The 13270-nt window shown below is 37.2% G+C and overlaps 1 protein-coding gene across 4 annotated transcripts in view; it reads right to left on the bottom strand.

Moving 5' to 3' along the window:
• Positions 1-13270, bottom strand: part of CYTIP (cytohesin 1 interacting protein) — a 77137-nt gene that overhangs the window by 6556 nt on the left and 57311 nt on the right. For all 4 annotated transcript variants that reach the window (XM_032636761.1, XM_032636760.1, XM_032636758.1 and 1 more), the window contains exons 4-6: positions 8738-8840; positions 8431-8524; positions 5590-5659 (exon numbers count right to left, since the gene is read on the bottom strand). In XM_032636761.1, the coding sequence (XP_032492652.1) occupies positions 5590-5659; positions 8431-8524; positions 8738-8801 (228 nt within the window). In that variant the 5' untranslated portion in view covers positions 8802-8840. The remainder of the gene's footprint in view (positions 1-5589; positions 5660-8430; positions 8525-8737; positions 8841-13270) is intronic.

The raw sequence follows: 13270 nt of genomic DNA, 5'->3' as shown, positions 1-13270 counted from the left end.
ACAACACTCAGCTATCACAGACTGGATATTTTGGTTGAACATATCTCCAACGTTTTCATTCTACATGAGACATATAGCTAAACATTTTCATGGCACTTTACTACTTTTATAGTGCTTTCATGGATAATATGCTGTTTAATTTTTCTAACTGTCCTAAAAAGTTCCAGATTAGAAAATAAAGGTTTAATGTAGCAAAATATTTCCCAAGGGCTACAAACGCAGTAAATATCAGAGCTGGATTAAAAAGTAGGTCCCTCAGCCCACTAGATGTACTGTTTTCATGTTAAACATTTGAATCACAGGCCATGAGAAAGGGAATCCCTGAAAACACAGCTCAGAAGGCACCATTGTTTCTAAAGAAGAGGTTATGGCCCCACAAAGAGTCTTTGAGGGACACAATGCACACGTAGGATGCACAAACTAAATGTCATTGTGTGAAGGGGAAGCCAACCTGACTCTGGTTAATAGGTCAGACCCAGACATTTCTGGCTCAAGAGATGAGCTGGAAATCTCATAATTTCAAGATTAGAAAAGGAACAGAAATGAAAGAAAGTGAGCAGAAATGAACCCAAAAGTCTTCTGGACCTGGAGAAAAAGAAAGAGGTCACAAGGAAATTGGACCCTATGGCGATAGTTTAAATGCAATTATGTGAGGCAGAGACAAAGACAAGTTTCCCGCTTGAGAGAAGAACCTTGGCTGAAGCTCCACCATTGTGAAAAGGAGCTGAGCAAAGCTGTTGAGGGCGACTAAAGCTCATGGAGAGCATGTACCCAGAGAAGCAGGAGCACATAAACGTAGCCTCATGACCTGAACTGAGCAGCACACTGGCCCTCCAGGGAAGGCATCCAAGCTGCCAGACCTGGCTTTAGACCGGAAGCCTTGAAGTGCAGAGCAGAGGCCACTGCCCAACTCTCACACTGAGTGGAAGGGAGAGGCCCAGGGAAATGGGCAATCCAGACTCTGGAGCTCCACAGAAGTTTAATGATAAGAAAGACAACAAAACTGATAATCAGTACATGGACTCTCTACAACAAAATAAAAATAGAAAAGTGTTCAAAGACTTTAAAATAAGAATATTTACAATCCTCTGAGAGAGAAATGTGATGTTCCTAAGAATAAGAAATTCGAAACAAAGGAAGAACAGATAGACACGAAAAAGAACTATTTGAAAATAAAGAATTAACTTTCAAAACTCAAGAGAAAAAACACATTCTACACAGAACACAGACAACATTACTGAAGATATTACTAAAGAATTCAAAAATAACATAACAGTGAAAAGAACTGCAAAAAAGAATATAGATATAGTAGATGTAGACACACATGTATGTATAACTCAGTCACTTCGCTGTACACCTGAAATGAACACAATATTGTAAATTGACTATACTTCAATAAAAGATAACATAACAAAAAAGATAAAGTGATACAAAATCTGAAGTGGTTAGGAAGCATGGAAAGTAAATCAAAAGACTCTGAAATATGTCTAACAGAAATTTCAGAAGATAATCCAGGGAATGATGAGGAAGGTGTATTCAAAAAGGCCAAGCTGATAATTATCCAAAACTGAAGAAAGTCCGAAGTCTTTAGACTGGAAGGACACTGCAAGTTCCAAGCAGTATAAATTTAGAAATGAATCCAGACCTAATCACCTTGTGGTGAAACTGTAAATCAGGAAAGACAAAAGAACATCTTAAAAGCAACCAGCAAAAGATGAAAAATTGCCCAAAATTGAAATACTGGGTTTTGAAAAGAGCTTAAAACTGGGAAATCCTCTAGAGAGAATTAACAAGAAAAAAAAAATAGAAAGAAGGCATAAAAAGTAGTACAAATGAAAATGGGGACACAAGCACAGCTGCGATAGAAAAGAAAAAGATGAGAACAGAATGTTTATTATCAACTTCATGCAATAAATTTGAAAATTTTAAAACTTTATTAACAAAAACATCATTCAATAAACCTGGCTCAAACAAACAAACAAAAATAGAAAGCCTGAGCAGTCTTATGGCTAATAAAGAAACTGAAACAGTTTAGAAGTATTCACATCAAAAAGAAACATAAGCCCAGATGATTCAGATAGCGTTACAAGAATTCTACCAGAGGACGAAAAGGGGAAGAGACTCCTCACCTCATGCTAAGAGTCCAGTAAATTTGATACCAAAACTAAAAAAGATAGTCTGAGAAAAGAAAATTACAAGCCATTCTACCTGTAAGATGAAGTTACCCTCAACAGTGCTAAAGAAAATGTTATCAAATCAAATCTACAAGTATATGAAAAAGATGATAAATTATGACCAGGTTGGATTTATTATAGAAATGCAAGGGTGGTTTTACATTAGAAAATTTTTAAATGTTATTCACCAAATTGACAGATTTTTAAAAATAAATAAATGAGACCACCTCAACACTTATAGAAAAAAAGTATTTGATACAACTTAATACACAAGCACTGTAAAAACTATCAGAAAACTTGGTGTAGAAGGGAACCTCCTTAACCTGAAAAGTATAACCCTAGAGACAGGAAAGAATCAAAAGAATTCCCTTTAAGGTCAAAAGCAAAGCAGGGATGCCTACTATTTTAGCTTCTATCCATCATTGTATTATAGGCCTTAACCAGTGTAGCAAAATAAGAAAAAGAGCTAAATATCATTCTCAGCAGATAGTTATTATCTTCATGAGAAACTCAAAATAATCTGTAATTTATTAGAAATTATATAGTTTAGCAGGGTGTTTGAATATAACAGCACAGAAAAATTGATTTCACACATCTACACATTAATCTCAATCAAAACATTATTTTTAATAAAGAAACTATAATAAGAACAAAAATCATTTTACAAAGGAATAAATCTAATAAAAGCTGCATAGGCTTTATCTGCATAAAATTATAGGAATTTATGGAAAGAAAATAATTAAAAATTATTTACTGAGATAGTCTGTCAGTAAGATAACTCAATACAATATGGATGTCAAGTCTCCTCAAATTGATCTACCTATATAAAGCTGTATTATCTATCAAAGCTCCAACATACATTCATAGAACTTAACAATCTGATTCTAAAATGTATACAGACAATCAAAGGGCCAAGAATAACCTGGAAAGCTTGCCCAATCAGACATCAATATTAATTACAAAGGTACAATAGCTGAGTTTGAAATAAACAAATTGATCAATGGATCAGAATTGGAAGCCTGTAAGGTCCATTCATATCTGGAACTAGCTTTAAAATAGAGGTTTTACTGCAGGTCCGTTGGGGAAAAAGAAGGCCTGTATAAGATAAATGGTACTGGGAGAACTGAGTACTCAAATAGAAAAAAATAAAACAAAATTGGAATCCTATCTCATACTACATACAAAAATTAATTCTGAATAAATTAAAGACTTGGATATTAAAAAGCTTTAAAACATTTAGAAGAAAATATAGAAAATGCAGAGTACCTTACAAAGGATAAACAATTAGGAGCTCCCTCATAAACAAAATATCAAAGGAACAAAGCGTTCAAAGTGCTAAGGAGACAAAACACCAACTTAGAATAATTCAATTACCTGTAAAACTCTCTATAGTAGCAATGAAACAGATATTTTTCAATAAAGACCCACCTACCCTCATTAAAGGAGTATAATACTACAGCAAGAAGGAAAGTGAACCCGGAGGTAAAGAACAGAATACAAGAAACAAGGGCAAGGCTGACAGTTCACAGGTTGGTAGACTTGCTTACCAGCTGTTAAGAAAAAAAGCCTGTCTTTTTCATTTTAAAAATGGATAGAATTTTCTCAAGTAAGCAATAATAAGGAAGATGGAGGCTTAAATGGACATTTAAACATGTTAAGGTCCTCATGATGTTCTGGGAGAGGATGGAGATGTTGAAAATTTTCTAGGTTAGAAAAAATAATAAAGTATGTATATTAAAAGTTCAAGAGAAAATGTTCAAAGAACAGAAAATGCTTAGAAGCATGCAAATATGTGTTGTGCAAGAGAGTTCTTTATTCCATGAAACATAAACCTATTTTTCACTTATGTTTTAAATAACATCACTAGTTTACATTCTACATTTCTTTCCTTTTTTTTTTTACAAAAGCCTGAAAAAGCCAGTTTTACTTTTTTGAAAATGATGTTCACTAAGACTCTCTCTTTTGCAGAAACAAATTAACTTTCGACAGTTTAAAAAACCTAAATATAATATGAAGAACTATTTACTCCTTACAAAAATTTAATGATAAAATGTTAGAGGCACCCCTTTTAACATGAAGAAGATGACTCACTATTTATAGCATCCTGAGGGTCCTAGCCAATATTGTAAGAGAAGAAAAAATAAACTAGTTGAATAATTGGGAGTAAAGGGGCAAAACTTTCATTATTTGCAGATGATACTATGTTTATATAAAAAAAATCCAAGGGAATCTACAAACATATTACTAGAATAAAGGGAGTTCAGCAAGACTCCTGGATTTAAAACTTTACACAAAAATCAATAGCAATAAGCAGTTGAAAATGTAAAAGACCACATTAATTATAGCAAAAAAATTAGAAGGTATATAGGAATAAATATAACCAAAGATATATAAAAATGTATGAAGAAATTACAAAATGTTTTTGAAGTACATAAAAGACCTGAATGGAAAGAGAGATCCTGTGTTTGAAGTAAGGAAAGCAAAAACCATAATAACGTCGATTGATATCATTTATTCTATAAATACGATTCAATTACTATCACAGTCTGAAGAGGACTTTTTTCCGATGAATTTTATAAATTGATTCAAAAGATCACAGGGGTAAGCAAAATGACAAGAATATAAACCCAATGTTGACAAAGAAGAAAACAGGTCTTGTTGATGAATTAAATGTGGTAGAAGGGAGGAATAAAAGATAAAGTAGGAATATACTAACTCTGCCCTCCTGAGCTCAATACCTGAGCGCATCCTGAGATGCACATGAGTGAGGGCCTACACTTCATGGTCTGCCAGAACCTCACCAGTCTAGGAAACTGAGATTTTTAAGACCCTCAAATAGCCTAGAGAATTTTCACTGAACATCCTGCATTGTACATTATCTCCTGTAAACTTTAATTTCCTCTTCAAAGTTGACATTGTATTTGCCAGTGAAAGTAGATACAAGGACAGCCACAGGAGTAGAGGGAGATGACTTTTGTAGTAAGAATGAGGCAAAACGAAAGGACGCAGAGGAGGACAACAGAGAAACAAAAATCCCAGGCCCTCCTGCACACATATATAGCACTTGGGAAAATGACAAAAAGACAGCTTCTACTTCTTTGGTTTTTTCCAAACAAAATGTAAATTGAAAGAGATCACAGGTGCATTAATGAAAAGTTCTTCAGGTGATGCGCCTTCCTGTTGCCTTTCTGAGCCTCATAGACATGCAGAAGAAGGAAGGAAGAAAGTGATTTGCCCTGGTTTGTGGAATTTAATATTCCTGCAAAGGTAATTGTATGGCTCTTGATAATTCAGCAGTTTAGTCTCATCACGACATTTCATCTTCAAGGGCTATCTCAATTCTTCAAATAGATCTTTATTCTACCACTCACATTCAAGGATGAAAAATGTGTCTCACTGTATTAAATTAAATTACCTTTAAAACTTGCAGCTTTGCCTCAAGCTCTGTTCTTTTGAGAATCATTGTTCCATTAAGAGTCTCTATCCTGTTTTAAGAAAAAAAGGAGGGGGAGGGGAATAGCATGAGTGATTCTTTCAAACAAGTACCATCCTTATGGAGTACTACACTTTGAGCACAGGCTATCCTTAAAAAGTAACGTAAATGTTACCATTCTCACGGCACTTCAAGTATCTGGATGTAAGCCAAACCTTCTGACAACATTCTAAGAAAGAATATGGAAAATAAATACTCTCTTTGAGAGGGTGACTGAAAGAGAAGACTCTGGTTTATTTGTAAACTGTAGCTCATTTTATAGAAGCCCCTATATGGCAATGACGGTTGTTCTCTGCTAGAACCTATTCTTGTGTGGTCTGGGTGAATCACCTCCTTCATTTGGTGAATATTTATTGGGCATCTACTATGTGCCAGACTCTAGACATCGTGCTAAAAGTGAGGGATACAGCAATGAAAACAGGCACTAGGGACTTTCAAACAATGGAGTCAAGAAGCTATTTCTTGAAAGAAGGGGAAATCCTTTCTTCCCTAAGATTCTAGGAAATTTTACCTCTGTAAATTGCCTTAATTTTGGAACTAGAACGAATAGAACCAGAACTACTATGAGATAATAACTTTCATATGACTCTCATCTCAAAACCTTTTAAGCGTACAAACTTTAATCTTAGAATTATCCATCTAATGGTGTTCTTTCTCCCTATACCAAATGCCCTTCTAAAAATAAAAAGACTTGCTCTATCCTGAGTGATTTGATTTGTTTTGTGGGCTCAAGTTAGATGCCATCAATCTGCATAAGATAAATATGATATGTGAGTTATACAACTAAGCATTTTTTAAATATTGGCTCAAATTCATTTTGATAAATAAGCTGTAACTCTATAAAGATGCAAGAAAATTTTCAAGACATGGTAAAATAATAGTATTAAATGCAGAGACCAGTTTCCCTCTATTTCCAACAGCATTATACCCAAGATAATGAGATGATAGCAAGAGAACACGTTGTCTGCTTTCTCATTAGCGGGTCTCGACTCTGGGCAATAGTGACAATCCCTATGAATCTATTTGGCACTTTAATGTTGACCTGACCTGCCCAAGCAATAGATGTCTGTGGGCAGAACTGCAGCCATAGATTGGCCGCTCTCTTCAGTATTTGTACAAACAGTCTCTCATCTTCCTTATCTCTGGATTTCCAATTGTCTCCACCCAATACTCTTTAATTATCCACCTGAGGTCTGCCCACTTTACCCATCTGGAATATAGGTTTCTGTTTCTAATCACCAGCATGTTCTCCTGGACTCTATATGATTCCTACCTTATAGACTCAAGTTTCTCTGGAGCTCAAGTGGCCCCAACCTTTACCCTGAACTCATAGGATTCATAGAGTTGGACTCAGTCCTCTACCACCACCAGTCATCTTTCAAAACTACTCTCACACAAATCCCAAAGAAATATTCTTTGAAGTTTTAGACTAGAATCACTAAAGAGTGTCCAGCAGATTTTTTATTGGCAGCTTACAAGGAGCAGCTGTGGTGTAGCTGGAGAATAGAGCCTGGCATCCAGAGCAGATGGTCAAATCCCAGCCCTGGCATTTACTAGATGGTTGGTCTTAACTAAACCTCATTTCAGCCTGAGTCACTTCGTTTATAAATAGGAATATAACTAACTTCTGTGAAGAATAAATGAGATGATCAGAATAAATTCTAAAACTATTAAGCCTGGCTGGTGAGGCCCATACTCTGCTCCCTGGAGAACTCTCTGTCTTCATTTCTTACTATATTCTTCCTAATTCACCAACCACCAATTACACTGGCTTCCTCTCTATCCCTTGAATATGCCAAGCCCACTTTGAGAACTCAGAGACCTCTCCCTTTATCTGAAATGTTCTCATCAGGAGTTCATCTAACCATCCCTTCTCTTCATTTCGCTCTCAGCTCAAAGCTCACCTTCTCAGAAAGGACCACTTTAAACACTTAAGCTAAAATAGCAGCCCTCTCACTCAATGTTCTATCCCATTTCTTGTTTTACCTTCTTTATAGCAGTTATCAATAATTGAAATATCAAAATTACTTATTGTTGCAGGCTCTTCTGACCTATCTCCTTCCACAATAAAGCAATAGAAGAGTCTTTATCTCTCCTGAGCCTATCACAGAGCTGGAAACATAGTATTTGCTCAATAAATATCGTTTTAGTGAATGGGTGAATTCCATCTTTTAACTAATTACTAAGGTCTTATTAGTTACTAAGGGTGGAAATGTCAGTTGAATCTCTAACTGGGGAAACAAATGTCCCATTAGTAAGTTGGGAATAGTAGCAGATGTGAGTGTGTGTGTTGCACGGCATGAGGGCCGAGCAGACTGTTCTTTCAAACAGAACACTAGGAGAGAAAAACAATTGGCTGGTGGTAGAAGAGGAAAAACTCAGTCCTTCTGACCTTTCATTTGTTCTAACCACAGGATTATATCAGCCATGGAAATTGGACCCATTCCTCTCTGTCCTAAGAGAATGTGTGCCAGTTTAATTGAATTTGAATTAAAAATAAAATTTAAAAAATGCTATCCCGCCCACTCTCAGATGTTTGGACTATTGATGTCCTCTGACTTCAGATGTTGACAACATGTTCAAGTTTGAGGAAACCTTGAGAAACAAAAGGAACTGATAAAAACGTCTGTACCCAATCCCCAAGCTATGGTGCACTGCCTCCCTTCTTGTGATCCTGAACAAAAAGCCTATTCATTCACTCAACAGGCATTATGAGACACCGTAACATTTTTGGAGCCCCACGGGAAGCAGCCAGATAGTTACATTAGCAGGTTTCCTGATGATCTGATCAGGTCAACAACTTGTTTGTGGGTAAAACCTTCTGTGCTCACACCATTGATATTTGCAAGGACATCACCTGGGAGATGCCAAGAAAAATGAGTGTTAAAACGGTTGGTTAAATAATCTTTCCTGACCCACGAATGAAATAAAACAAGCAAGACCCAAACCTTGGCAACATAAAGGAGTTAAGGAAATTCAAAGCAACAATCATGTCCTGACCTTCACTATCAAAAAAGTTATTTTTCTTGCTATTTAAATAATTCCTAACATGAGCATAGTTCTAACTTACCAGCTTGCAGGCCAGCGTGGTGTGCTGGGCTGTCCTCCTGGATTTTGCAGATCAGGGTGCACATCTCTGAGGAGCAGGTGTTCTGGTTTTGGAGCCTGTAAGTCTGTAAAATTAAAGGGATACATAATTACCAATACCAAATATAAAATAGATTACCATTACCAAAAAGCTCAAAATCTATTTGTTAAAAAAATATTAAGTGGTATCAGTTACCTTAAGCAGCATAATAGATAAGTGCAAAGAACAATTTGGGAAGCTTTTCTGAATATAAACTAAATCTAAGTACCAATCTTACACTTCTCCCACACAATCTGTAGCTGACTCCATTCATAAAAAATACATCTGGCTTAGGGAAGAAAGTAGGATAAGACTGGCTTAAGACTTTAAGACTTTCAAGCCTAAGAGACCACCTGATGCTATCATTATTGCATATTTAACAAGAAAAATTTGGTTTCTCTTTTCCCAATGGGCTAAAACAATAATGGCCAAGAGCAGAGAGAAAAATCTCTATGTGGTTCTCCCGAGCTAAAGTACTTATTACAGGAGCGTATGAAACAGTACATATCCAGCAAGGGAGATATGCCAACAACAATTATTTTAAATCAGAGTTCTGCAAATAATGACAACCTGCCCTGCATTCATTCAAAAGCACTATGATTGACTTAATTACCTTCATTCCTGAGCGCTCGGTGGTACATTTGCCCTAAATACTCATTCATTAGCCACTCGATTAAATTAGAAAAAGTTATGCTTCGCCTCTGGCCTCAATTTGGCAAAAGCAGCTTGGTTTTGTTTTTGTTTTTGTTTTCGATTTGTACCAAGAACACAGCACAAGTGTTTGGTGAACAGAGTGGCCCAAGGACCTATATTTTTCTTTTTCACATATTTAAGTTATGAGGTCTCGCTGCATTTAGAATCAAAATCAGCATTCTGGGTTGAGTAAGTCTTCTAAACATCTGTTTCCTAAAATTAAACCACATTCCAGCACTGCTTCCCTGTGGAAAAATGAATGTCCGCTGTTCATTCCTTTTGATTTTACAGACCTACAGGCTCCAGAACCAGCAGAACCAGAAGTCAGTCAAACTTCTAGAAACTTGACTTTGTTAACCTAAGAGATTTCTATGTACTCTGCAAGGCATTTAGAATCCCCATATCTTAAAGATAGAGGGGACTTTCAGAGATCGTGTAATCTACTTTCCATCTATGCCAGAGATCCCTTTAACAGCTTTTCTGCCAGGGAGTCTTCTTGCCACAGCCCGGGCCCTTCCAGAGATGGAAGGGTGGTCTGGTTCATGGAGGACATGAACCAAAGCTGTAACAGACCCTCCTTTGGGAAACCACTGTTGTAATGATTCTCATTAGCAGTGAGAATCTACCCTCCACGTCCAGGGAGCAAGGTGAGTACAGTGAAGGGGAAACATGTTAATTGATGTAGCCTGCACCTGTGTATATGTTTGCAACAGGTATAAAATTTGTGGCTTAGAGAAGGAAAGGCAGAGGTCCCCAAGTTTTGGAAAGAAATTATTAGTTGGATATTTCTCTCTCTTATCCAGTCTTCTGGCTCAATCATTTCCTAGAGACACAAAAGTACATTGCCTTTCTCACGCCTGATAGCCTTCATTCTAACAGTTGTCGTTTGCTGATCTTCTACTGGAACCAGGCACATTACTAAGTACTTTATGTGTCAGTTCACTTGAAGTGCCTAAGAACCCACTAAGGTAGCACTGAAAGAATATGAACTCAGGTGTACATGAATCTAAGGTCTATCTTCCTGCCAAATTACTACATTACTCTCTGTAGCAGCAAAAAACTAGCACCCATGGAAACCAGAGGAGGTGGACTTGTTCTCTCCCAGCATGCCCTGCACCTGGTAGACCAGGGCCCAAATACGTGTCAATGATGGGGGCACAATAAGGGTACGTGAGGTTCTATCTGGTCTTCAAAATGTTCCCAGAGCATGTCCCCTATTTGATGACTACTACAAATCTTATGAGTACTAGAGAATAGGTTATGGTGTAGAGCTGGTAACGGAAAGCATACACCATAAGGGAATTTGCAGAGGAGTGGATCCTTGCATCACTAAGATAGCACAGACATGCTGCAGTCCAGAGGTGAAGCCATTAGCTCACATGAATCCACAAAGTTTCAAGGCACTATAGCCTGCTGTCTACTAATGATAGTTTTGATTTGATTCTTGCTTCATGTAGAGTGTTTATGGTATAAGGGAGAAACATGGGGGAAGCAGTGACATGTCTGTAGAAAAATGAGAAGAGATCCTCGCTGGTTACATTAAGTGAGAGTAAGTGAATAGACTTTGCTCCTGTTTTCAGTAGCAATCACTGCACATCCTTGGGGATAATCTCATTTGAAAAGAAGTGGTCACAAAAAGCATAGTGTCTCTACAACAGAATAAGGAGTGTTTCATGTGAATGAGGAACAAGAGAGAGTATTATGCTTCTAAAACCTGATGGAAGAATTAGAGATTTCACCAAATTCAAAAGTAGAGGAGTTAAGAAAGGAGAAGGTCTCTTCTTTTCTCCTAGAGCGTTCTCCCTATTCATTGCAGCTAGAGTTCCATTTTGTTTCTTTATTCATAAAACACATCTTACATAGCAGCTTCCTGTTCCCAATCTAAAAACACACTGACTTTACAACTGTGGGGCTTATATTTAGTCACCAAAGTTTTCTGAAGGCAGCACCAAAGTTAAGATATAAAAACTGATGTGCAGTATAAGGATATGGTTATGCAAAATGCCTCTAAAAGAAATGCAAAAGTGTAATGGAAAAAGAACACAGTAGTACTTAAACTACTTCTCTTGCACTTAATTAGACTAGACTTCATTTGACCTAACTCATCACCTTAGCAAATATGGCCATGAAAAGCAGACAGCAAATAAGAAATGAAATTCTTAGGCTATTAAATAGAAATCCATAAAGAAGTCAAAATTTTCCTAAAGCATGAGACAATACGCATATAGAGCCAAATGTTCTTAAGTGTTTCAAATAATAGTTTAAAAATGTTGCCATAGTGAAAGCAATCTTGAGAAAGAAAAATGGAGCTGGAGGAATCAGGCTACCTGACTTCAGACTATACTACAAAGCTACAGTAATCAAGACAATATGGTACTGGCACAAAAACAGAAATATAGATCAATGGAACAGGATAGAAAGCCCAGAACAGGATAAACCCACACACATATGGTCACCTTATCTTTGATAAAGGAGGCAAGAATATACAATGGAGAAAAGACAGCCCCTTCAATAAGTGGTGCTAGGAAAACTGGACAGCTACATGTCAAAGAATGAAATTAGAACACTTCCTAACACCATAAGCAAAAATAAACTCAAAATGGATTAAAGACCTAAATGTAAGGCCAGACATTATAAAACTCTTAGAGGAAAACATACGCAGAACACTCTATGACATACATCACAGCATGATCCTTTTTGACCCACCTCCTAGAGAAATGGAAATAAAAACAAAAATAAACAAATGGGACCTAATGAAACTTAGCTTTTACACAGCAAAGGAAACCATAAACAAGATGAAAAGACAACCCTCAGAATGGGAGAAAATATTTGCAAATGAAGCAACTGACAAAGGATTTATCTCCAAAATATACAATCAGCTCATGTAGCTCAATATCAAAAAAACAAACAACCCAATCTGAAAATGGGCAGAAGCCCTAAATAGACATTTCTCCAAAGAAGGTATACAGATTCCCAACAAACACATGAAAGGATGCTCAACATCACTAATCATTAGAGAAATGCAAATCAAAACTATAACGAGGGGCTTCCCTGGTGGCGCAGTGGTTGAGAGTCCGCCTGCCGATGCAGGGGACACGGGTTCGTGCCCTGGTCCGGGAAGATCCCACATGCCGCGGAGTGGCTGGGCCCGAGAGCCATGGCCGCTGAGCCTGCGCGTCCGGAGCCTGTGCTCCGCAATGGGAGAGGCCACAACAGTGAGAGGCCTGTGTACCGGAAAAAAAAGAAAACAAAAAAAACCCTGCAAAATACTGTTTAAATGCTGGAGAGGGTGTGGAGAAAAGGGAACCCTCTTTCACCGTTGGTGGGAATGTAAATTGATACAGCCACTTTGGAGAACAGTATGGAGGTTCCTTAGAAAACTAAAAATAGAATTACCATATGACCCTGCAATCCCACTACTGTGCATATACCCTGAGAAAACCATAATTCCCAAAGAGTCATGTACCACAGTGTTCATTGCAGCTCTATTTACAATAGCCAGGACATGGAAGCAACCTAAGTGTCCATCAACAGACGAATGGATAAAGAAGGCGTGGCACATATACACAAGGGAATATTACTCAGCCATAAAAAGAAACGGAATTGAGTTATTTGTAGTGAGGTGGATGGACCTAGAGTCTGTCCTACAGAGTGAAGTAAGTCAAAAAGAGAAAAACAAATACGATATGCTAACACATATATATGGAATCTAAAAAAAAATGGTTCTGAAGAACCTAGGGGCAGGACAGGAATAAAGACGCAGACATAGAGAATGGACTTGAG

The sequence above is a fragment of the Phocoena sinus genome, chromosome 7 (assembly GCF_008692025.1).
Source record: "Phocoena sinus isolate mPhoSin1 chromosome 7, mPhoSin1.pri, whole genome shotgun sequence".
NCBI lineage: Eukaryota > Metazoa > Chordata > Mammalia > Artiodactyla > Phocoenidae > Phocoena > Phocoena sinus.
This window is presented reverse-complemented; position numbering and strand designations above follow the sequence as displayed.